At 45.6% G+C, this 25,724-nt stretch overlaps 1 protein-coding gene across 1 annotated transcript; it reads left to right on the top strand.

Moving 5' to 3' along the window:
• Positions 1–1,172: 1,172 nt before the first annotated feature.
• On the top strand, positions 1,173–25,410 carry LOC115432717 (N-acetylglucosaminyl-phosphatidylinositol de-N-acetylase-like). Its single transcript, XM_030153644.1, is given in 8 exon segments — positions 1,173–1,445; positions 10,218–10,317; positions 16,919–17,009; positions 17,377–17,444; positions 18,438–18,469; positions 22,755–22,888; positions 25,221–25,316; positions 25,318–25,410. Coding segments are annotated over 8 exon segments (792 nt in total). The 5' UTR covers positions 1,173–1,207; the 3' UTR covers positions 25,351–25,410.
• Positions 25,411–25,724: the final 314 nt, after the last annotated feature.

Here is a 25,724-nt window from a genome sequence, read left to right as displayed (position 1 = left end):
TACTGTTTATCGTACATTATATACGGTTTATCGTACATTATATACTGTTTATCGTATCTTATATACTGTTTATCGTATATTATATACTGTTTATCATATCTTATATACTGTTTATCGTATATTATATACTGTTTATATCTTATATACTGTTTATCGTATCTTATATACTGTTTATTGTATATTATATACGGTTTATCGTACATTATATACTGTTTATCGTATCTTATATACTGTTTATCGTATATTATATACTGTTTATCGTATATTATATACTGTTTATCGTATATCGTACTATTAAACTGTTCAACAATTTACAGTTCAAGATATCATGGTCTATAAAACTAATCTGAACACAGATACATGACTTTAAATTAACATCATTCTCATTCTGAGTAAATACCACAAACATAAAAACAAATGGGAAAAAAAAGAACTCAAACTGTGTGAAAAACCATGTTTCACTGTGAATCTGTGAAGAAACTCCCCATCTGACGAAATGGATTTATTATCTGAAAACCTGTTTATTTCATGTTTTATCATTATCATTAGGGATAATAATAATAATAATGATAATAATAATAATAATAATAATAATAATAATAATAATGATAATAATAATAATAATAATAATAATAATAATAATAAGTAGTAGTAGTAGTAGTAGTATTTTTATTTTTTTCAAGTTTATTGACAACATTTGAGTATACAATACATACATTTTGAACAAACAAGATGTCAAAAAGGAAAAAGCATTTGAACAAATAAGTTTAAGAAAATAACGCATAGATTTAAAGACACAAAGCATAATATACAAATAATAGTATGAAAAATAAATGCACAGAAATACCAAATCTAACAAAATAAATAAATAAATGCAACAGAGTTCAGTCAATATTAAAGAATTGTTTATACATTTCCAGGGTGTTAGAGCTTTTTAATTATAGATAAATTCTAAAGATTTAATATATTTTTCAAATTTTAATAGGAAGATTTTAAAATTTGGGTGTGTTTTAGTATGTTTATTTTTATGTATATGACATTTACCAAATAAAATGAATACATTTACAACAAACCGGATGTTGTTTATGAACCGCAAGTTGAGGATGTGACGTCACCTCATTCAGAAAGGCGCTGTTCTGAAATGCGGAAACATTTATAGGGCGGACTTTTGTTTCCACACGGAGGACTTAGTGTACCGGTCACAATAATGCTCCTGCCGGTGGTTGTGTCGGTGGTTCTGCTCTTCTGTGTGTGGATGAAATGGGCTTTCCGCGCACACCGGCGGCGGATGGACTGGTGTCTGCGGAGGTTCGGTTCTGCCGGTGCGGAGGTTCGGGTTCTGGTGGTGACGGCGCATCCGGATGACGAGTGTATGTTCTTTGGACCGAGCATCATCCGGTTAACGGAAGAGAAGGCAGAGGTCCACCTGCTGTGTCTGTCTGAAGGTAAAAAGAAAAGAAAGGAAAGAAAAGAAAAAAGAAAGGAAAGAGAAGAAAGGAAAAGAAACACTGGGAAAAAAAACAGAAGGAACCAAAGGAAAGAAAAGGAAAGGAGTGAAACCCCACAGGTCCAGGTCCAGTGTGTGTCCATGTACAGAAGAGCTTCAGTCCAGTTCAGGGTTCTACTGAAAATAGAAACACACAACAACACAAATACACACATTCAATGCACAACACAGTATTATTATTATTATTATTATTATTATTATTATTATTATTATATTTCTGTAGATTTCAGACATAAACACATTCTTTTGTAATGAACATCAGTGAATTAAACCCAGTAAAGAAGCGCGGTGCCTTTAACCCAAACCTGCTGACAGCTGCAGGGGTTAGGGTTAGGAACAGGGTTAGGAACAGGGTTAGAGTTAGGACCAGGGTTAGGGTTAGGGACAGGGTAAGGAACAGGGTTAGGGTAAGGGACAGGGTTAGGGTTAGGAACAGGGTTAGGAACAGGGTTAGGGTTAGGAACAGGGTTAGGAACAGGGTTAGGGTTAGGAACAGGGTTAGGAACAGGGTTAGAGTTACGAACAGGGTTAGGAACAGGGTTAGAGTTAGGAACAGGGTTAGGAACAGGGTTAGAGTTAGGACCAGGGTTAGGGTTAGGGACAGGGTTAGGAACAGGGTTAGGGACAGGGTTAGAGTTAGGAACAGGGTTAGGAACAGGGTTAGGGTTAGGAACAAGGTTAGGAACAGGGTTAGGAACAGGGTTAGAGTTAGAAACAGGGTTAGGAACAGGGTTAGGGTTAGGAACAGGGTTAGGGTTAGGAACAGGGTTAGGAACAGGGTTAGGGTTAGGAACAGGGTTAGAGTTAGGAACAGGGTTAGGGTTAGGAACAGGGTTAGGGTTAGGGACAGAGTTAGGAACAGGGTTAGGGTTAGGAACAGGGTTAGGGTTAGGAACAGGGTTAGGGACAGGGTTAGGAACAGGGTTAGAGTTAGGAACAGGGTTAGGAACAGGGTTAGAGTTAGGAACAGGGTTAGGAACAGGGTTAGGGTTAGGAACAAGGTTAGGAACAGGGTTAGGAACAGGGTTAGAGTTAGAAACAGGGTTAGGAACAGGGTTAGGGTTAGGAACAGGGTTAGGGTTAGGAACAGGGTTAGGAACAGGGTTAGGGTTAGGAACAGGGTTAGAGTTAGGAACAGGGTTAGGGTTAGGAACAGGGTTAGGGTTAGGGACAGAGTTAGGAACAGGGTTAGGGTTAGGAACAGGGTTAGGAACAGGGTTAGGGTTAGGAACAGGGTTAGGGACAGGGTTAGGAACAGGGTTAGGAACAGGGTTAGAGTTAGGAACAGGGTTAGGAACAGGGTTAGGGTTAGGAACAGGGTTAGGAACAGGGTTAGGGTTAGGAACAGGGTTAGGAACAGGGTTAGAGTTAGGAACAGGGTTAGGAACAGGGTTAGGGTTAGGAACAGGGTTAGGGTTAGGAACAGGGTTAGAGTTAGGAACAGGGTTAGGGTTAGGAACAGGGTTAGGAACAGGGTTAGAGTTAGGAACAGGGTTAGGAACAGGGTTAGGAACAGGGTTAGGGTTAGGAACAGGGTTAGGAACAGGGTTAGGGTTAGGAACAGGGTTAGGAACAGGGTTAGGGTTAGGAACAGGGTTAGGAACAGGGTTAGAGTTAGGACCAGGGTTAGGGTTAGGGTTAGGGACAGGGTTAGGAACAGGGTTAGGGTTAGGGACAGGGTTAGGGTTAGGAACAGGGTTAGGAACAGGGTTAGGAACAGGGTTAGGGTTAGGAACAGGGTTAGGGTTAGGAACAGGGTTAGGAACAGGGTTAGAGTTAGGAACAGGGTTAGGAACAGGGTTAGGTTAGGAACAGGGTTAGGAACAGGGTTAGAGTTAGGAACAGGGTTAGGGTTAGGGACAGGTTAGGAACAGGGTTAGGGACAGGGTTAGGGTTAGGAACAGGGTTAGGAACAGGGTTAGGAACAAGGTTAGGAACAGGGTTAGGAACAGGGTTAGGAACAGGGTTAGGAACAGGATTAGGAACAGGGTTAGGGTTAGGAACAGGGTTAGGAACAGGGTTAGGAACAGGGTTAGGAACAGGGTTAGGGTTAGGAACAGGGTTAGGAACAGGGTTAGGAACAAGGTTAGGGTTAGGAACAGGGTTAGAGTTAGGAACAGGGTTAGGAACAGGGTTAGGGACAGGGTTAGGAACAGGGTTAGGGTTAGGAACAGGGTTAGGGTTAGGGACAGGGTTAGGAACAGGGTTAGGAACAGGGTTAGGAACAGGGTTAGAGTTAGGAAAAGGGTTAGGAACAGGGTTAGGGTTAGGAACAGGGTTAGAGTTAGGAACAGGGTTAGGAACAGGGTTAGAGTTAGGAACAGGGTTAGGAACAGGGTTAGGGTTAGGAACAGGGTTAGGGTTAGGAACAGGGTTAGGGTTAGGGACAGGGTTAGGAACAGGGTTAGGAACAGGGTTAGGAACAGGGTTAGAGTTAGGAACAGGGTTAGGAACAGGGTTAGGGTTAGGAACAGGGTTAGGAACAGGGTTAGGGTTAGGAACAGGGTTAGGAACAGGGTTAGGGTTAGGAACAGGGTTAGGGTTAGGAACAGGGTTAGGAACAGGGTTAGAGTTAGGACCAGGGTTAGGGTTAGGGACAGGGTAAGGAACAGGGTTAGGGTTAGGGACAGGGTTAGGAACAGGGTTAGGAACAGGGTTAGGGTTAGGAACAGGGTTAGGAACAGGGTTAGGGTTAGGAACAGGGTTAGGAACAGGGTTAGAGTTAGGAACAGGGTTAGGAACAGGGTTAGAGTTAGGAACAGGGTTAGGAACAGGGTTAGAGTTAGGACCAGGGTTAGGGTTAGGGACAGGGTTAGGAACAGGGTTAGAGTTAGGAACAGGGTTAGGAACAGGGTTAAGGTTAGGAACAAGGTTAGGAACAGGGTTAGGAACAGGGTTAGAGTTAGGAACAGGGTTAGGAACAGGGTTAGGAACAGGGTTAGGGTTAGGAACAGGGTTAGGGTTAGGAACAGGGTTAGGAACAGGGTTAGGGTTAGGAACAGGGTTAGAGTTAGGAACAGGGTTAGGGTTAGGAACAGGGTTAGGGTTAGGGACAGGGTTAGGAACAGGGTTAAGGTTAGGAACAGGGTTAGGGTTAGGAACAGGGTTAGGAACAGGGTTAGGGTTAGGAACAGGGTTAGGGACAGGGTTAGGAACAGGGTTAGGGTTAGGAACAGGGTTAGAGTTAGGAACAGGGTTAGGAACAGGGTTAGGGTTAGGAACAGGGTTAGGAACAGGGTTAGGGTTAGGAACAGGGTTAGGAACAGGGTTAGAGTTAGGAACAGGGTTAGGAACAGGGTTAGGGTTAGGAACAGGGTTAGGAACAGGGTTAGGGTTAGGAACAGGGTTAGGGACAGGGTTAGGAACAGGGTTAGGGTTAGGAACAGGGTTAGGAACAGGGTTAGGAACAGGGTTAGGACAGGGTTAGAGTTAGGAACAGGGTTAGGAACAGGGTTAGGGTTAGGAACAGGGTTAGGGTTAGGGACAGGGTTAGGAACAGGGTTAGGGTTTAGGAACAGGGTTAGGAACAGGGTTAGAGTTAGGAACAGGGTTAGGAACAGGGTTAGGGTTAGGAACAGGGTTAGGAACAGGGTTAGGGTTAGGAACAGGGTTAGGAACAGGGTTAGGGTTAGGAACAGGGTTAGGAACAGGGTTAGAGTTAGGACCAGGGTTAGGGTTAGGGACAGGGTAAGGAACAGGGTTAGGGTTAGGGACAGGGTTAGGGTTAGGAACAGGGTTAGGAACAGGTGTTAGGGTTAGGAACAGGGTTAGGAACAGGGTTAGGGTTAGGAACAGGTTAGGAACAGGGTTAGAGTTAGGAACAGGGTTAGGAACGGGGTTAGAGTTAGGACCAGGGTTAGGGTTAGGGACAGGGTTAGGAACAGGTTAGGGACAGGGTTAGAGTTAGGAACAGGGTTAGGAACAGGGTTAGGGTTAGGAACAAGGTTAGGAACAGGGTTAGGAACAGGGTTAGAGTTAGGAACAGGGTTAGGAACAGGGTTAGGGTTAGGAACAGGGTTAGGGTTAGGAACAGGGTTAGGAACAGGGTTAGGGTTAGGAACAGGGTTAGAGTTAGGAACAGGGTAAGGGTTAGGAACAGGGTTAGGGTTAGGGACAGGGTTAGGAACAGGGTTAGGGTTAGGAACAGGGTTAGGGTTAGGAACAGGGTTAGGGTTAGGAACAGGGTTAGGGACAGGGTTAGGAACAGGGTTAGGGTTAGGAACAGGGTTAGGAACAGGGTTAGAGTTAGGAACAGGGTTAGGAACAGGGTTAGGGTTAGGAACAGGGTTAGGAACAGGGTTAGGGTTAGGAACAGGGTTAGGAACAGGGTTAGAGTTAGGAACAGGGTTAGGGTTAGGAACAGGGTTAGGAACAGGGTTAGGGTTAGGAACAGGGTTAGAGTTAGGAACAGGGTTAGGGTTAGGAACAGGGTTAGGAACAGGGTTAGAGTTAGGAACAGGGTTAGGAACAGGGTTAGGGTTAGGAACAGGGTTAGGAACAGGGTTAGGGTTAGGAACAGGGTTAGGAACAGGGTTAGGGTTAGGAACAGGGTTAGGAACAGGGTTAGAGTTAGGACCAGGGTTAGGGTTAGGGTTAGGGACAGGGTTAGGAACAGGGTTAGGGTTAGGGACAGGGTTAGGGTTAGGAACAGGGTTAGGAACAGGGTTAGGAACAGGGTTAGGGTTAGGAACAGGGTTAGGGTTAGGAACAGGGTTAGAGTTAGGAACAGGGTTAGGAACAGGGTTAGGGTTAGGAACAGGGTTAGGAACAGGGTTAGAGTTAGGAACAGGGTTAGGGTTAGGGACAGGGTTAGGAACAGGGTTAGGGACAGGGTTAGGGTTAGGAACAGGGTTAGGAACAGGGTTAGGGTTAGGAACAAGGTTAGGAACAGGGTTAGGAACAGGGTTAGAGTTAGGAACAGGGTTAGGAACAGGTTTAGGAACAGGGTTAGGGTTAGGAACAGGGTTAGGGTTAGGAACAGGGTTAGGGTTAGGAACAGGGTTAGGAACAGGGTTAGGGTTAGGAACAGGGTTAGGAACAGGGTTAGGAACAGGTTAGGGTTAGGAACAGGGTTAGAGTTAGGAACAGGGTTAGGAACAGGGTTAGGGACAGGGTTAGGAACAGGGTTAGGGTTAGGAACAGGGGTAGGAACAGGGTTAGGGTTAGGGACAGGGTTAGGAACAGGGTTAGGAACAGGGTTAGGAACAGGGTTAGGAACAGGGTTAGGACAGGGTTAGAGTTAGGAACAGGGTTAGGAACAGGGTTAGGGTTAGGAACAGGGTTAGAGTTAGGAACAGGGTTAGGAACAGGGTTAGGAACAGGGTTAGAGTTAGGAACAGGGTTAGGAACAGGGTTAGGGTTAGGAACAGGGTTAGGGTTAGGAACAGGGTTAGGGTTAGGGACAGGGTTAGGAACAGGGTTAGGGTTAGGAACAGGGTTAGGAACAGGGTTAGAGTTAGGAACAGGGTTAGGAACAGGGTTAGGGTTAGGAACAGGGTTAGGAACAGGGTTAGGGTTAGGAACAGGGTTAGGAACAGGGTTAGGAACAGGGTTAGAGTTAGGACCAGGGTTAGGGTTAGGGACAGGGTAAGGAACAGGGTTAGGGTTAGGGACAGGGTTAGGGTTAGGAACAGGGTTAGGAACAGGGTTAGGGTTAGGAACAGGGTTAGGAACAGGGTTAGGGTTAGGAACAGGGTTAGGAACAGGGTTAGAGTTAGGAACAGGGTTAGGAACAGGGTTAGAGTTAGGAACAGGGTTAGGAACAGGGTTAGAGTTAGGACCAGGGTTAGGGTTAGGGACAGGGTTAGGAACAGGGTTAGGGACAGGGTTAGAGTTAGGAACAGGGTTAGGAACAGGGTTAGGGTTAGGAACAAGGTTAGGAACAGGGTTAGGAACAGGGTTAGAGTTAGGAACAGGGTTAGGAACAGGGTTAGGAACAGGGTTAGGGTTAGGAACAGGGTTAGGGTTAGGAACAGGGTTAGGAACAGGGTTAGGGTTAGGAACAGGGTTAGAGTTAGGAACAGGGTTAGGGTTAGGAACAGGGTTAGGGTTAGGGACAGGGTTAGGAACAGGGTTAGGGTTAGGAACAGGGTTAGGGTTAGGAACAGGGTTAGGAACAGGGTTAGGGTTAGGAACAGGGTTAGGGACAGGGTTAGGAACAGGGTTAGGGTTAGGAACAGGGTTAGGAACAGGGTTAGAGTTAGGAACAGGGTTAGGAACAGGGTTAGGGTTAGGAACAGGGTTAGGAACAGGGTTAGGGTTAGGAACAGGGTTAGGAACAGGGTTAGAGTTAGGAACAGGGTTAGGAACAGGGTTAGGGTTAGGAACAGGGTTAGGGTTAGGAACAGGGTTAGGAACAGGGTTAGGGTTAGGAACAGGGTTAGAGTTAGGAACAGGGTTAGGGTTAGGAACAGGGTTAGGAACAGGGTTAGAGTTAGGAACAGGGTTAGGAACAGGGTTAGGAACAGGGTTAGGGTTAGGAACAGGGTTAGGAACAGGGTTAGGGTTAGGAACAGGGTTAGGAACAGGGTTAGAGTTAGGACCAGGGTTAGGGTTAGGGTTAGGGACAGGGTTAGGAACAGGGTTAGGGTTAGGGACAGGGTTAGGGTTAGGAACAGGGTTAGGAACAGGGTTAGGAACAGGGTTAGGGTTAGGAACAGGGTTAGGGTTAGGAACAGGGTTAGGAACAGGGTTAGGAACAGGGTTAGGGTTAGGAACAGGGTTAGGAACAGGGTTAGAGTTAGGACAGGGTTAGGGTTAGGGACAGGGTTAGGAACAGGGTTAGGGACAGGGTTAGGGTAGGAACAGGGTTAGGAACAGGGTTAGGGTTAGGAACAAGGTTAGGAACAGGGTTAGGAACAGGGTTAGAGTTAGGAACAGGGTTAGGAACAGGATTAGGAACAGGGTTAGGGTTAGGAACAGGGTTAGGGTTAGGGACAGGGTTAGGGTTAGGAACAGGGTTAGGAACAGGGTTAGGAACAGGGTTAGGAACAGGGTTAGGAACAGGGTTAGGAACAAGGTTAGGGTTAGGAACAAGGGTTAGAGTTAGGAACAGGGTTAGGAACAGGGTTAGGGACAGGGTTAGGAACAGGGTTAGGGTTAGGAACAGGGTTAGGAACAGGGTTAGGGTTAGGGACAGGGTTAGGAACAGGATTAGGAACAGGGTTAGGAACAGGGTTAGGGTTAGGAACAGGGTTAGGAACAGGGTTAGGAACAGGGTTAGAGTTAGGAACAGGGTTAGGAACAGGGTTAGGAACAGGGTTAGGAACAGGGTTAGAGTTAGGAACAGGGTTAGGAACAGGGTTAGAGTTAGGAACAGGGTTAGGAACAGGGTTAGGGTTAGGGACAGGGTTAGGAACAGGGTTAGGGTTAGGGACAGGGTTAGGGTTAGGAACAGGGTTAGGAACAGGGTTAGGAACAGGGTTAGGGTTAGGAACAGGGTTAGGAACAGGGTTAGGAACAGGGTTAGGAACAGGGTTAGGGTTAGGAACAGGGTTAGAGTTAGGAACAGGGTTAGGGTTAGGAACAGGGTTAGGGTTAGGAACAGGGGTTAGGGTTAGGGGACAGGGTTAGGAACAGGGTTAGGGTTAGGAACAGGGTTAGGAACAGGTTAGGGTTAGGAACAGGGTTAGGGTTAGGAACAGGGTTAGGAACAGGGTTAGGGTTAGGGACAGGGTTAGAACAGGGTTAGGGTTAGGGACAGGTTAGGAACAGGGTTAGAGTTAGGAACAGGGATAGGAACAGGGTTAGAGTTAGGAACAGGGTTAGGGTTAGGAACAAGGTTAGGAACAGGGTTAGGAACAGGGTTAGGAACAGGGTTAGGAACAGGGTTAGGGTTAGGAACAGGGTTAGGAACAGGGTTAGGAACAGGGTTAGGGTTAGGAACAGGGTTAGGAACAGGGTTAGAGTTAGGAACAGGGTAAGGAACAGGGTTAGGAACAGGGTTAGGGACAGGGTTAGGAACAGGGTAGGAACAGGGTTAGGAACAGGGTTAGGGTTAGGAACAGGGTTAGGGTTAGGAACATGGTTAGGAACAGGGTTAGGGTTAGGGTTAGGGTTAGGAACAGGGTTAGGGTTAGGAACAGGGTTAGAGTTAGGAACAGGGTTAGGAACAGGGTTAGGGACAGGGTTAGGAATAGGGTTACGGTTTAGGAACAGGGTTAGGAACAGGGTTAGGGTTAGGAACAAGGTTAGGGTTAGGAACAGGGTTAGGGTTAGGAACAGGGTTAGGGTTAGGAACAAGGTTAGGAACAGGTTTAGGGTTTAAACCTGTTGAAGGTCCTTTGTCCTTCCTCTGTCACTGGTGTTTACTCCTGTTGGATTGTGTAGATTGTGTAGATTGTGTAGACTGGCTTCAGTGTGGGTTGGACCCACTCTGTATGTAAAGTGTCATCAGAGAACTTTTATTACCACCAGGAGGTACTGGGATCACTTTGCTTTGTGTTTGTTTGTTTGTTTGTTTGTTTGTTTGTTTGTTAGCAGGATAACTCAAAAAGTTATGGAAGTATTTTCATGAAATGTTCAGTGAATGTTGACACTGGCACAAGGAAGAACTGAGTACATGTTGTAGTGATGGGGGCAGGTCGGTCTGGGCAGAGGTCTGCTCTGAGGGCTGTTCTTCTTCTGATTTGGTGCAATATAATAAAATTTGATTGATTGACAGCAGACAGTCCCAGTGTCCAAACTAAAGGTCATGACCTCCACCCCACAGGAAACTACTACAACCAGGGCTCCCAGAGGAGGGAGGAGCTACTGAACAGCTGTTCACTGTTGGGGATCCCACAGTCCAGAGTCACCCTGGTGGACCACAGGTAACTACGACAGGTCCTGAAACTACAACAGGTCTGAAACTACGACAGGTTACAAACTACGACAGGTTATAAAACTACGACAGGTCTGAAACTACGACAGGTCTGAAACTACGACAGGTTATAAACTATGACAGGTCTGAAACTACGACAGGTCTGAAACTACGACAGGTTACAACTACGACAGGTTATAAACTACGACAGGTCTGAAACTATGACAGGTCTGAAACTACGACAGGTTATAAACTACGACAGGTCTGAAACTACGACAGGTCTGAAACTACGACAGGTCTGAAACTACGACAGGTTACAAACTACGACAGGTCTGAAACTACGACAGGTCTGAAACTACGACATGTTATAAACTACGACAGGTCTGAAACTACGACAGGTCTGAAACTACGACAGGTCTGAAACTACGACAGGTTACAAACTACGACAGGTTATAAACTACGACAGGTCTGAAACTATGACAGGTCTGAAACTACGACAGGTTATAAACTACGACAGGTCTTAAACTACGACAGGTCTGAAACTATGACAGGTCTGAAACTACGACAGGTTATAAACTACGACAGGTCTGAAACTACAACAGGTTATAAACTACGACAGGTCTGAAACTACGACAGGTTATAAACTACGACAGTCTGAAACTACGACAGGTCTGAAACTACGACAGGTCTGAAACTACGACAGGTTACAAACTACGACAGGTTATAAACTGTGACAGGTCTGAAACTACGACAGGTCTGAAACTACGACAGGTCTGAAACTACGACAGGTTACAAACTACGACAGGTCTGAAACTACGACAGGTTACAAACTACGACAGGTTATAAACTACGACAGGTCTGAAACTACGACAGGTTATAAACTACGACAGGTCTGAAACTACGACAGGTTATAAACTACGACAGGTCTGAAACTACGACAGGTCTGAAACTACGACAGGTTACAAACTACGACAGGTTACAAACTACGACAGGTCTGAAAACTATGACAGGTTATAAACTACGACAGGTTATAAACTACGACAGGTCTGAAATTACAGCAGGTCTGAAACTACGTCTTCCTCTTCTTCACCTCTTTTTCAGTTCCTTCAGTTTCCGCTCCATTTCTTGGATCTTTTATTCTCTTTCTGTCAGTCGACTCCTTCCAAACATTCAGCCACAAATCGCTGAAACTCTGTGTGAACGTTCCTCCTTCTTCATGTCGTTCCCTCTGTGTGAACGTTCCTCCTTCTTCCTGTCGTTCCCTCTGTGTGAAACGTTCCTCCTTCTTCCCGTCGTTCCTCTGTGTGAAACGTTCCTCCTTCTTCCCGTCGTTCCCTCTGTGTGAAACGTTCCTCCTTCTTCCTGTCGTTCCCTCTGTGTGAAACGTTCCTCCTTCTTCCTGTCGTTCCCTCCTGTGTGAACGTTCCTCCTTCTTCATGTCGTTCCCTCTGTGTGAAATGTTTCCTCCTTCTTCATGTCGTTCCCTGTGTGAAACGTTCCTCCTTCTTCCCTCGTTCCCTCTGTGTGAAACGTTCCTCCTTCTTCATGTCGTTCCCTCTGTGTGAAACGTTCCTCCTTCTCATGTCGTTCCCTCTGTGTGAAACGGTCCTCCTTCTTCATGTCGTTCCCTGTGTGAAAACGTTCCCCTTCTTCATGTCGTTCCCTCTGTGTGAAATGTTCCTCCTTCTTCATGTCGTTCCCTCTGTGTGAAACGTTCCTCCTTCTTCATGTCGTTCCCTCTGTGTGAAACGTTCCTCCTTCTTCATGTCGTTCCCTGTGTGAAACGTTCCTCCTCTTCCTGTCGTTCCCTGTGTGAAACGTTCCTCCTTCTTCCTGTCGTTCCCTCTGTGTGAAACGTTCCTCCTTCTTCCCGTCGTTCCCTCTGTGTGAAACGTTCCTCCTTCTTCATGTCGTTCCCTGTGTGAAACGTTCCTCCTTCTTCATGTCGTTCCCTGTGTGAAACGTTCCTCCTTCTTCCTGTCGTTCCCTGTGTGAAATGTTCCTCCTTCTTCATGTCGTTCCCTCTGTGTGAAACGTTCCCTCCTTCTTCATGTCGTTCCCTCTGTGTGAAACGTTCCTCCTTCTTCATGTCGTTCCCTCTGTGTGAAACGTTCCTCCTTCTTCCTGTCGTTCCCTCTGTGTGAAACGTTCCTCCTTCTTCATGTCGTTCCCTCTGTGTGAAACGTTCCTCCTTCTTCCCGTCGTTCCCTCTGTGTGAAACGTTCCGTCCTTCTTCCCGTCGTTCCCTCTGTGTGAAACGTTCTCCTTCTTCATGTCGTTCCCCTCTGTGTGAAACGTTCCTCCTTCTTCCTGTCGTTCCCTCTGTGTGAAACGTTCCTCCTTCTTCCTGTCGTTCCCCTCTGTGTGAAACGTTCCTCCTTCTTCCCGTCTTTCCCTCTGTGTGAAACGTTCCTCCTCTTCCCGTCGTTCCCTCTGTGTGAAACGTTCCCCTTCTTCATGTCGTTCCCTCTGTGTGAAACGTTCCTCCTTCTTCCTGGTCGTCTCCCCTGTGTGAAACGTTCCTCCTTCTTTCTGTCGTTCCCTGTGTGAAACGTTCCTCCTTCTTCATGTCGTTCCCTCTGTGTGAAACGTTCCTCCTTCTTCCTGTCGTTCCCTCTGTGTGAACGTTCCTCCTTCTTTCATGTCGTTCCCCTGTGTGAAACGTTCCTCCTTCTTCATGTCGTTCCCTCTGTGTGAAACGTTCCTCCTTCTTCATGTCGGTTCCTCTGTGTGAACGTTCCTCCTTCTTCCTGTCGTTCCCTCTGTGTGAAAACGTTCCTCCTTCTTCCTGTCGGTCCCTCTGTGTGAAACGTTCCTCCTTCTTCATGTCTGTTCCCTTGTGAAACGTTCCTCCTTCTTCATGTCGTTCCCTGTGTTGGTGTTATTGCGCTGAGTGTTAGGGGCGTGGCCTCAGTGTGGAGTGGCGTCAGGGCCATCGGCAGTAGGACGCAGAATGTGACCGTGGACAGACTGTTTCTCAGGCCTGTGGACCATGTGACCAGACTACACAAGGCCCCGCTGACCTCCGCCCCCACCCCTCCCACTGGGCCAAAGTTCAGCCTCTGTGCTCAAATGCCTTTAACCAATTACACGCCCACATGCAGCACCGCCGAGTCGCCACGGGGTTACTCAAGGACGCTTTGCACTGTTGCCATGGCGAGGCTGACACTCAGCCCCCCCCCCCCCCCCCCCCAACAAAGACTGGGGTTGGACTACAGCCATCCTACAAACTGTACACAGATATACACACATATACTTATAATACATATACATGTAATAGATATAGGTATACATATACTTATAGTAGATATACATATATGTATACTTATAATACAGGGTGTCCCATAAGTCTCCATACACAGGAAAATTAAACGTTTCTTGACATAACCATTTTTATTTCTATAATATGCTCTATATGACTGCCATTTTGTCAGGAACACATTTCAATGTGTGTCCTCCACTGCTGAAGAACTAGAAAGAAATACATGTTAGAAACCATATGTATTATGTTTCCTATATATGGAGACTTATGGGACACCCTGTAGATACAGTTTATAGAGATAGATTGATATATATATATATAGATATAAATAAAACATATATAGATATAAGGGATATGTAGACCTGGGTAGATATAGAAAGATGTACTGGTATAGATATAATAGATACACAGACATATATAGAAATCTAGATATAATAGACATAAATGATAGATATAATAGATACAGGTGTAATAGATATGTAGATATAACATATATAAATGTTAAAAGTATAGATATAACAGATATAGATATAATAGATATAGAAATAATAGATATAGCTAGAAAGCAAATATAGCATTAGAGCAGAAGAGAGCACATTTAGCTAGATGTGCTCTTCTTCTTCTGCTCTGATGCTATATTGTAGTTTGTAGTGTCCCATCAGTCCACAGACAGACAGTTTTAAAGTACTTGCTGAACCCCCCCCCCCCCCCCCCCCCACTGTGACAGAGTGACCCTCCCCAACGCCTGACCCTAACACACCATCACTTCCTTGTGGACGCTCCACTGTCCTGACTATTGTTAGTAACCACAGGGGGAGAGTCACTGCCCCCCCCCCCCCAAACCCCATCTACCCCCAACCCCCATCAGGGTTAAAGGTGAACATTCGGGTCTGTAAGGGTTAACATCTCCGACCACTTCCTTCTCTCCTTCAACATCACACTCTGCCTCACCGCTCTCAAGCCATCACGTCTCATCTCATTTCGAAATATCAAGGACATCAGTCTACAAACTCTCCTCCAACATTAACAACATTCTACTCCCAGACTCCCCTCAACTCCTGATGAACTTGTTGCATTATACAATAACAATCTAACCCACATCCTCAATTCTCTTGCCCCACTGAAAACACGGTCTGTTTCCTTCTCTTCACTGCCCCCTGGTACACCCCCGAACTCCGTCAAATGAAGGCCAAAGGTCGACAGCTTGAGCGACTCTTCAAAAGAACTGGTCTCACTCTCCACATGGACATGCTCAAACACATATACAGCACTATAAGGACTTAATCACTAGAACCAAGTCTAACTATTACTCTGGTCTAATCATCTCTGCAGAAGGAAACACCAAAACACTGTTCACCCTACTCAATAAAACTTTCCAGCCACCTGACTCCCTGCCCCCCCACATGTACTCGTCAGGCACCTGCCAGTCTCTACTGCAATTCTTTAATGACAAAATCCACAACATCCACCAGCACCTCTGTCCAAACTCACCGCCTGCCTCTCCACCTGAACCACTCACACTCCAACAGTCTTTTCCAGTTTCCAACTCTCCTGACACCTCTGAATCGCCAACTTATCAAAAACTCCAAGCCCTCCACCTGTCACCTTGATCCCTCCCCACACCTCTGGTCAAATCCTGCCTTCCCTCTCTCCTTCCCCTCATATCTGCCATCACTCACTCTTCCCTGACCACTGGAACTGTTCCTCCACAATTCAAAACTGCAGCCGTCACCCCCATCCTCAAAAAACCTGGTCTAGACCCCAACAATTTCAATAACCTCCGCCCCATATCCAACCTGCCCTTCATTTCCAAAATTGTTGAAAAAATAGTCGCCACTCAACTCCACACACACTTAATCACCAATAGTCTACGAGCCCTTCCAGTCCGGTTTCCGCCCACACCACAGTACAGAAACCGCCCTTCTAAAAATCACTAAGATCTCCTCCTTGCAGCTGACTCCGGTTCACTATCCATCCTGATTCTTCTCGATCTGAGTGCAGCCTTCGACACCATCTCACACCCCTCCTCCTCAGTAGACTCTCATCTATTGGCGTCACCCATACCCCTCCGCTGGTTTCATTCTTATCTGTCAGGCCGCACTCAGTTCGTTCAGCTCAAATCCTTCAGGTCAGATCCCACCCCAGTTACCTCAGGTGTGCCCCAGGGCTCGTCCTGGGGCCCCTTCTTTTCATCATTTACCTTCTCCCCCTTGGCAATATTTTCAGAAAATTTAACATCCATTTTCACTGTTTCGCGGATGACACCCAGCTCTACCTCACCACCAAACCCTCCACACTCCACCCTCCTCCCTCACCTCCTGCCTCTCTGAAATTAAACTCTGGTTCACCTCCAACTTCTTGAAACTCAATAGTGATAAAACAGAAATGCTCCTCATTGGCACAAAATCCACTCTCTCCAAAACCAACACCTTTTCCCTCATTATCGACAGCTCCTCAGTCTGCCCCTCCCTCAGGTTAAGAGTCTGGGTGTCATCCTCGATGGCCTACTGTCTTTCAAATCCCACATCAATAACGTCACCCGGTCTGCATATTTCCACCTGCGCAACATCAACCGTCTCCGCCCCTCCCTCACCCCCCATACCACCTCTATTCTTGCACAGTCTCGTAACCTCCCGCCTTGACTACTGTAACTCCCTCCTATTCGGTCTCCCCAAAAGTCCCTCCATAAGCTCCAACTGGTCCACAACTCTGCCGCCCGCATTATCACCAAAACCCCTCCTACCACCACATCACCCCTATCCTCCAGGAACTACACTGGCCCCATCAAACAGAGAATGAATTCAAACCTCCTGTACACATTTAAATCCACCACATCTCGCTCCTCAGTACCTGTCAGACCTCCTCCATGTCACCACTCCAGTCCGTTCCCTCAGGTCCTCCTCCTCTATCCTCCTCACGTGCCCCCTGTCCTCTCAGCACCATGGGAGGCCGAGCCTTCAGCCTCTGCTCCTCAGCTCTGGAACTCCCTCCCACCATCCATCCGTAACTGTGACTCTCCCCACATTCAAATCCAGACTCAAAACTCACCTTTTCAGAACAGCCTACCCCCATAAGCTCTACTGTCCATTCTACTACTTCATTCTATATATAGTAATTATTTGTTTTAATCTGTTTATTTCTTTGTATTTTATGGATTGTTTTATCTTGTTGTACAGTGTCCTGGGTGTCTTGAAAGGCGCTTAAATAAATATTATTATTATATTATTATTATTATTATTATTATTTATATTAACATGAATGTATTGAATAACTGTGTGGTTTTAATTGTTGTTGTTGTTGGTTTGTTTGTTGTTGTTTCATTGTTATTGTTTTTGTTGTTTTTTCCCAGAAGCCTCCCTGATGACCCCACAGCAGAATGGAGCATCTCCTTGGTTTCGTCTCTAATCTCCAAACACATAAAGGCTCATTCCTTCAACATGGTACGATCCTCCACTGGACCAATATGTTCAAATATGGTCACATCTGTTCTGCTGGGTGGTGTATCCTGTCTAACTCCAGTCCAGTCTAACTCCAGTCCGGTCTAACTCCAGTCCGGTCTAACTCCAGTCCGGTCTAACTCCAGTCCAGTCTAACTAGTCTTTTAAATATCAGCTGTGATCTAACCAAACGGTCGACTGAAAGACACAAACCCACAGGACCCAGGATCACTGATCTGGAACTGGAACTCACTGTTCTACGTCACAGTCTCCTCCTCGTCCTCCTCTCTCTCTCTCCTCCTCTTCCTCTTCCTCCGCCTCCTCCTCTCCTCTCCTCCTCTTCCTCCTCCTTCTGTTCTTCTTCTTTCAGGTGCTGACCTTTGACAGTGCTGGAGTCAGTGGTCATTCCAATCATGTGTCCATCTTTAAAGCTGTCAGGTATTCAGTGAACCTTTATTAACCTTCATCTGATACACACACTGGACACATGGGATACACAAACACACAACCACACAAACACAAACACACAAACACACAACACAAACACACAAACACACAAACACAACACAAACACACAAACACACAACCACACAAACACACACCACCAGGAACACTGCGTCCTCCCCCAGTGCTGCAGTACCTCCTGCTGCTTGGCCACAGTTAACAGTGTTCTGAAGGGGTTAGCGCTCCAGGTCATTACCCACGATGCCCTTGGGGTCGGAGCTGGGTTGGTCCACTCCGGGTCCCAGGAGTTCCTGGGTTTGGTTTTGGTCGACATAAAAATAACATTTGATAAACACAGATTCAGGAAAAAAGAGGACAGAGTGGGAGGCAGAGGCCACAGCTCACAACAGAAGGATCTGAACCCATGGATGTCTCAGGGTCTGACCCTCAGAAACCGGTCCACATGACCCGGGTCTGGACCCTCATAAACCGGTTCACATGACCGGGTCACAATCCGTGGGTTTTTAGGACACTTCCATTATCTTAAAAAGAACCATTTCTATTATATTTTGGTCCACGACAGAATGATTTCATGTTTGAAATATTGATATATATTTTAACACTTAACAATTTGTAAATATTTTTAAAATACGTTGAAAATTTGACAAAGTATATGTAGTATATAAAAAACTATATATAATCTATAGTATATAATATAAAGTGCATCAGCACACACATACACATGATGACATCAGTTGGATCGATGCCAAATAAGATGTGGGGGGTGGGGCTTGTTTTGTCTGGAACTACCTGTTCACATGTTTAGTTGAATATCTGGAATATGACAAAGATATGAAACTAAAACCAGCTGAGCAGGACATTTGGATCCGTTTATCCATCTGAGGGTTCAACCAAACTCTGCTGAAGGTGTTGATTTGGACCCAGTTGAATGTCCGTCCAGCTGAATGTTTGTTCTGTGTCTTGCAGTCACCTGGCCTCCAGCGGACACGTCCCAGATGGTGAGTTCACTGACCAGTCCACCAACCCTGACCAGTCCACCCACACCTGTCCAGTCCACCCACACCTGACCAGTCCACCACACCTGTCCACTCCACCCACACCTGACCAGTCCACCCACACCTGTCCAGTCCACCCACACCTGACCAGTCCACCACACCTGTCCAGTCCACCCACACCTGTCCAGTCCACCACACCTGACCAGTCCATCCACACCTGTCCACTCCACCCACACCTGTCCAGTCCACCCCACATCTGACCAGCCCACCCACACCTGTCCACTCCACCCACACCTGTCCAGTCCACCCACACCTGACCAGTCCATCCACACCTGTCCAGTCCACCCACATCTGACCAGCCCACCACACCTGTCCACTCCACCCACACCTGTCCAGTCCACACCTGTCCAGTCCACCCACATCTGACCAATCCACCCACACCTGTCCACTCCACCCACACCTGTCCAGTCCACCCTGACCAGTCATCCACCCTGTCCACTCCACCCCACCTGTCCACTCCACCCACATCTGACTAGTCCACCCACATCTGACCAGTCCACCCACACCTGTCAGTCCACCCACACCTGCTGGAGATGGACGGGCTTCCACAGGTCAGTGTGTCCTTTTATTGAATGTCCCAGTAGCTCCAGTAAGAACATCATGGACGTGGACTAGTCCTGTTACAAAGACATAATGGATTCCCAACAGGACACAAGCCCTCCTCTGAGTTAACATGGACGCTGCTGGGGTTTAGGAATGGACACAGGAGTCCACAAGAGTCCACAGGGACAGATGTGTCCCTGTGGACTCATGTGGACAAGGGACAGATGTGTCTCTCAGACTGTTGTTTACTGTCTGTGTCTCTCAGACTGTTGTTTACTGTCTCAGACTGTTGTTACCGTCTGTGTCTCTCAGACTGTGTTTACTGTCCCTCAGACTGTTGTTTACCGTCTGTGTCTCAGACTGTTGTTTACTGTCCCTCAGACTGTTGTTTACCGTCTGTGTCTCTCAGACTGTTGTTTACTGTCTCTCAGACTGTTGTTTAGTCTCTCAGACTGTTGTTTACCGTCTGTGTCTCTCAGACTGTTGTTTACTGTCCCTCAGACTGTTGTTTACCGTCTGTGTCTCTCAGACTGTGTTTACTGTCTGTGTCTCTCAGACTGTTGTTTACTGTCCCTCAGACTGTTGTTACTGTCCCTCAGACTGTTGTTTACTGTCTGTGTCTCTCAGACTGTTGTTTACTGTCTCAGACTGTTGTTTACCGTCTGTGTCTCTCAGACTGTTTTACCGTCTGTGTCTCTCAGACTGTTGTTTACAGTCCCTCAGACTGTTGTTTACTGTCTGTGTCTCTCAGACTGTTGTTTACTGTCCCTCAGACTGTTGTTTACTGTCCCTCAGACTGTTGTTTACTGTCTCTCAGACTGTTGTTTACTGTCCCTCAGACTGTTGTTTACTGTCTGTGTCTCTCAGACTGTTGTTTACTGTCCCTCAGACTGTTGTTTACTGTCTGTGTCTCTCAGACTTGTTACTGTCCCTCAGACTGTTGTTTATCGTCTGTGTCTCTCAGACTGTTGTTTACTGTCCCTCAGACTGTTGTTTACCGTCTGTGTCTCTCAGACTGTGTTACCGTCTGTGTCTCTCAGACTGTGTTTACTGTCTCAGACTGTTGTTACGTCTGTCTCTCAGACTGTTGTTTGTCTCAGACTGTTGACTGCTCAGACTGTTGTTACTGTCTATCTCTCAGACTGTTGTTTACTGTCTCAGACTGTTGTTTACCGTCTGTCTCTCAGACTGTTGTTTACTGTCTCTCAGACTGTTGTTTACTGTCTCAGACTGTTGTTTACCGTCTGTGTCTCTCAGACTGTTGTTTACGTCTGTGTCTCAGACTGTTGTTTACTGTCCCTCAGACTGTTGTTACTGTCTGTGTCTCTCAGACTGTTGTTTACTGTCTCTCAGACTGTTGTTTACTGTCCCTCGACTGTTTTTACTGCCTCTCAGACTGTTGTTTACTGTCTCTCAGACTGTTGTTTACCGTCTGTCTCTCAGACTGTTGTTTACTGTCCCTCAGACTGTTGTTTACCGTCTGTGTCTCTCAGACTGTTGTTTACTGTCTGTGTCTCTCAGACTGTTGTTTACTGTCCCTCAGACTGTTGTTTACTGTCCCTCAGACTGTTGTTTACTGTCTGTGTCTCTCAGACTGTTGTTTACTGTCTCAGACTGTTGTTTACCGTCTGTGTCTCTCAGACTGTTGTTACCGTCTGTGTCTCTCAGACTGTTGTTTACAGTCCCTCAGACTGTTGTTTACTGTCTGTGTCTCTCAGACTGTTGTTTACTGTCCCTCAGACTGTTGTTACCGTCTGTGTCTCTCAGACTGTTGTTTACTGTCTGTGTCTCTCAGACTGTTGTTTACTGTCCCTCAGACTGTTGTTTACTGTCTGTCTCTCAGACTGTTGTTTACTGTCCCTCAGACTGTTGTTTACTGTCTGTGTCTCTCAGACTGTTGTTTACTGTCCCTCAGACTGTTGTTTACCGTCTGTGTCTCTCAGACTGTTGTTTACTGTCCCTCAGACTGTTGTTTACCGTCTGTGTCTCTCAGACTGTTGTTACTGTCTGTGTCTCTCAGACTGTTGTTTACTGTCTCTCAGACTGTGTTTACGGTCCCTCAGACTGTTGTTTACTGCCTCTCAGACTGTTGTTTACTGTCCCTCAGACTGTTGTTTACTGTCCCTCAGACTGTTGTTTACTGTCTGTGTCTCTCAGACTGTTGTTTACTGTCCTCAGACTGTTGTTTACTGCCTCTCAGACTGTTGTTTACTGTCCCTCAGACTGTTGTTACTGTCCCTCAGACTGTTGTTTACTGTCTGTGTCTCTCAGACTGTTGTTTACTGTCCTCTCAGACTGTTGTTTACCGTGTGTCTCTCAGACTGTTGTTTACTGTCCCTCAGACTGTTGTTTACCGTCTGTGTCTCTCAGACTGTTGTTTACTGTCCCTCAGACTGTTGTTTACTGTCTGTGTCTCTCAGACTGTTGTTTACTGTCTCAGACTGTTGTTTACCGTCTGTGTCTCTCAGACGTTGTTTACCGTCTGTGTCTCTCAGACTGTTGTTTACAGTCCCTCAGACTGTTGTTTACTGTCTGTGTCTCTCAGACTGTTGTTTACTGTCCCTCAGACTGTTGTTTACCGTCTGTGTCTCTCAGACTGTTGTTTACTGTCTGTGTCTCTCAGACTGTTGTTTACTGTCTCTCAGACTGTTGTTTACTGTCCCTCAGACTGTTGTTTACTGTCTGTGTCTCTCAGACTGTTGTTTACTGTCTCAGACTGTTGTTTACTGTCTGTGTCTCTCAGACTGTTGTTTACTGTCCCTCAGACTGTTGTTACCGTCTGTGTCTCTCAGACTGTTGTTTACTGTCCCTCAGACTGTTGTTTACCGTCTGTGTCTCTCAGACTGTTGTTTACTGTCTGTGTCTCTCAGACTGTTGTTTACTGTCTCTCAGACTGTTGTTTACGGTCCCTCAGACTGTTGACTGCCTTCAGACTGTTGTTTACTGTCCCTCAGACTGTTTGTTTACTGTCCTCAGACTGTTGTTTACTGTCCCTCAGACTGTTGTTTACTGTCTGTGTCTCTCAGACTGTTGTTTACTGTCCCTCAGACTGTTGTTACTGCCTCTCAGACTGTTGTTTACTGTCCCTCAGACTGTGTTTACTGTCCCTCAGACTGTTGTTTACTGTCTGTGTCTCTCAGACTGTTTACTGTCTCTCAGACTGTTGTTTACCGTCTGTGTCTCTCAGACTGTTGTTTACTGTCCCTCAGACTGTTGTTTACCGTCTGTGTCTCTCAGACTGTTGTTTACTGTCTGTGTCTCTCAGACTGTTGTTTACTGTCCTCAGACTGTTGTTTACTGTCTGTGTCTCTCAGACTGTTGTTTACCGTCTGTGTCTCTCAGACTGTTGTTTACTGTCTGTGTCCTCAGACTGTGTTTACGTCTGTGTCTCTCAGACTGTTGTTTACTGTCTGTGTCTCTCAGACTGTTGTTTACCGTCTGTGTCTCTCAGAGTGTTGTTTACTGTCCCTCAGACTGTTGTTTACCGTCTGTGTCTCTCAGACTGTTGTTTACTGTCTGTGTCTCTCAGACTGTTGTTTACTGTCCCTCAGACTGTTGTTTACTGTCTGTGTCTCTCAGACTGTTGTTTACCGTCTGTGTCTCTCAGACTGTTGTTTACCGTCTGTGTCTCTCAGAGTGTTGTTTACTGTCCCTCAGACTGTTGTTTACCGTCTGTGTCTCTCAGACTGTTGTTTACTGTCTCTGGACACCGTTGGACTCTTCAGGAAGTACGTCTCCGTCCTGGACCTTCCTCTCAGCTGGACCCTGTCCTCCAGTCTCTGCGTCTTCAGTGGGTTATGGGGATACCGGCGAGCCAGGGTAAGACCACACACTGAGACGCTGTCCCTCATCTGATTGGCTGTTTCTGTCCACAGGGCAGGACAGTCACCTTCCTCCAAACATGACTTTCATTTTATAGCAGAGACAGCACGATCACCATTGGCTGTGTGCGCTGTCAATCAAACAACATACAGGTGGGGTCAGGCGTAGGGCTGTGTATCGACAAGAATCTGGCGATGCGATACAAATCATAATACTAGAATCACGATACAATATATCACGATATATCACAATACTGATAAAAGGCTTTTTTTTTTTTAAGATTTTTAAAGATTTTTTTAAATATATATTTATTTATATTTATTATTATTACCTCCGCCAAGGAGGTTATGTTTTTTGCCAGGGTTTGTTTGTTTGTTTGTTTGTTTGTCTTTCTGTTTTTTTGTCTGTCCGTTAGTGTGCAACATAACTCAAAAAGTTAAGGACAGATGTGGATGAAATTTTCAGGGTTTGTTGGAAATGGGATAAGGAGGAAATGATTACATTTTGGTGGTTATCGGGGGTGGGGGGGCCCACGTGGGGGGGGGGGGGGCACTGATCGTTAGTGTGCAACATACTCAAAAAGTTATGGACAGATTTGGATGAAATTTTCAGGGTTTGTTGGAAATGGGATAAGGAAGAAATGATTAAATTTTGGTGGTGATCGGGGGTGGGGGGGCCCACGGGGGGGGGCCACTGATCAGCCTTGGCGGAGGTCTGCGCTCTCCGAGTGCTTCTAGTTATATTATTATTTTTATTCAAATGCAGATATGGCGGAGGTTCATTTTTGTTTTTTGGTTTTCTTTATTTTTTTATTGTCATTTATTCATTTTACATTCATTTATTCATATATATTTTTAAGATTTTTATATATTTTTAAAGATTTTTCCTGGAAGAACTGAATTTACACCAGAAATATGCATACATACAAGATACGTTTTTATTTGATCCCAACAGGATCTAATGTTCTATCACCAAATGTTCCAACTGTGTTCAAACTGAAATTCTGTTTTACAGACATTCCAGTTTCAGATCCTGTTCAAATGTTCAGATTCTATCAGTTCACGACTAACATCAGAACAGGATTTGAGTTCAATCCAAAGGAACGAACATTATTTAATAACAGAGGTGTGAAATAAGAATAAATAAGATAAAAAACAATAAAGAAAACCAAAAACAACAACGAACCTCCACCATATCTGCATTTGAATAAATACCTAAAAATATCGATACAGTACTTTTAATATCGATACAGTATTGTGAAATACTGTATCACGATATATTGCAGAACTGATATTTTCTTACAGCCCTTGTCAGGAGTCCATCAGCCTATCACCTGTGTCCTCCTGAGCTCCGCCTACTGACAGAAAAAACTAAGGGAAAAGCCTCAGACGCCGACACACAAATACTGGAGGAAATCATGGAAACTCCCCACAAAAAAGAAGATGCAACTACAGAAAAGAATGGAAAAATGTTTATACATGAGTGAAAGTGGTGGGGGATGATTGACAGGATATTCTGTGAACTATGTCCAACTTCTTTGTCCATCGTGCATGGAGGCGAGTACGACCCTGTCTGTGATGTGTGGTCCCATTGGATCCAGATTTCCTTTAACTGTTTTTAAGTTTGGAGTTTGAACTGACAGACTAGAGGAGACCAAATATGCTTTTGTTCTGTTTGTGGATATTTATATTTTGACAAAATTCCACATGGATATTTACTTGATCTTCTCTGTTTATTCCTGTTCAGATGTTAACTGTTGGACTGTTGTGTGTTTGGATGCACAAAGGTTTTTAGTCCCAGTCATGTTCGTTTGACTGGAAGTGCAAACAGCTGTTCTAATGGTGTCGGTTCTGCCTTCTGCTTTTATTGCACGTACATTAGTTTACCTTCGAGGGTTCAGAACATGGACTCAAATTTTTAAAAAAAAGAAGCTGATTTTATAAAAGTATTTAATTACACTATTTGAAACTTGAGGTTTCTTTTTTGAGTGTTTACAGGTAGATTTTTTGTTTTGTTTTTACAAGCAAAAAAGTTGTTGAACCTGTTCAAAAAAGCAAAAATAAAAGCCCAGTGCAGAAATATGCATACTGTGTGCAACCCAAATCCAAATCTAGACTTTGTTCCAGCATTACAGTTCTTGTCCCACATTGTCCCACACAAACACAGTCCTTGTCCCACATGTGACTCAGAAGCACCTGGTTAGCCTAGACCACAGTGTCCATGTGTGAATCTGTCTTAAATGTCCCACACTAACACCACCTGACATGTAAACAGCAGAGTCTGACTGTGTTGATCAGATTGTTCAGACGTGTCCCTCCTGTCTTTTCAGGACGCCATGCTGTGCCACCGCTCTCAGCTGCTGTGGTTTCGTCACCTCTACATGGTGTTTTCACGCTACATGTTTGTCAACACATTCCAGATGATCCCACGAGGGACCGAGAAACCTGAGGATCTACTAGGACCGTGTCCTCTGACGGACACGAGACCCTGGACAGATTGGACACAGAGACGTTTAAGTGGCTGTTGGAGCCTCAGTCATTTCCACAGACACTTTTTCAACTGGTTCAACATGTGGCCTTGGTTCTGACTTCAGTCTGGGCTGTTGGTTCAGGTTCTACATTCAGACCCATGTGACCTGAAGTGGGTCAGAACCAGGATGAGAAGAACACAAGAACAGAACTACCCAAATGTCTGATCTTTGCGTAAGTGTGAAAAAAAGTCCCATGTATTATGTTATCAGCTAAAATTTCCTTAGGAGGTCAATGAGTGTCCATTTGTGTCCAAAACAGTTGTCCTAAAGTCACAGAAGTGTGGTAAATAATGCTAATCCATT

This window comes from Sphaeramia orbicularis, chromosome 14, assembly GCF_902148855.1.
Source record: "Sphaeramia orbicularis chromosome 14, fSphaOr1.1, whole genome shotgun sequence".
Taxonomy (NCBI): domain Eukaryota; kingdom Metazoa; phylum Chordata; class Actinopteri; order Kurtiformes; family Apogonidae; genus Sphaeramia; species Sphaeramia orbicularis.
The sequence above is the reverse complement of the archived record's forward strand: the minus strand, read 5'-3'. Positions and strand labels throughout refer to the sequence as shown.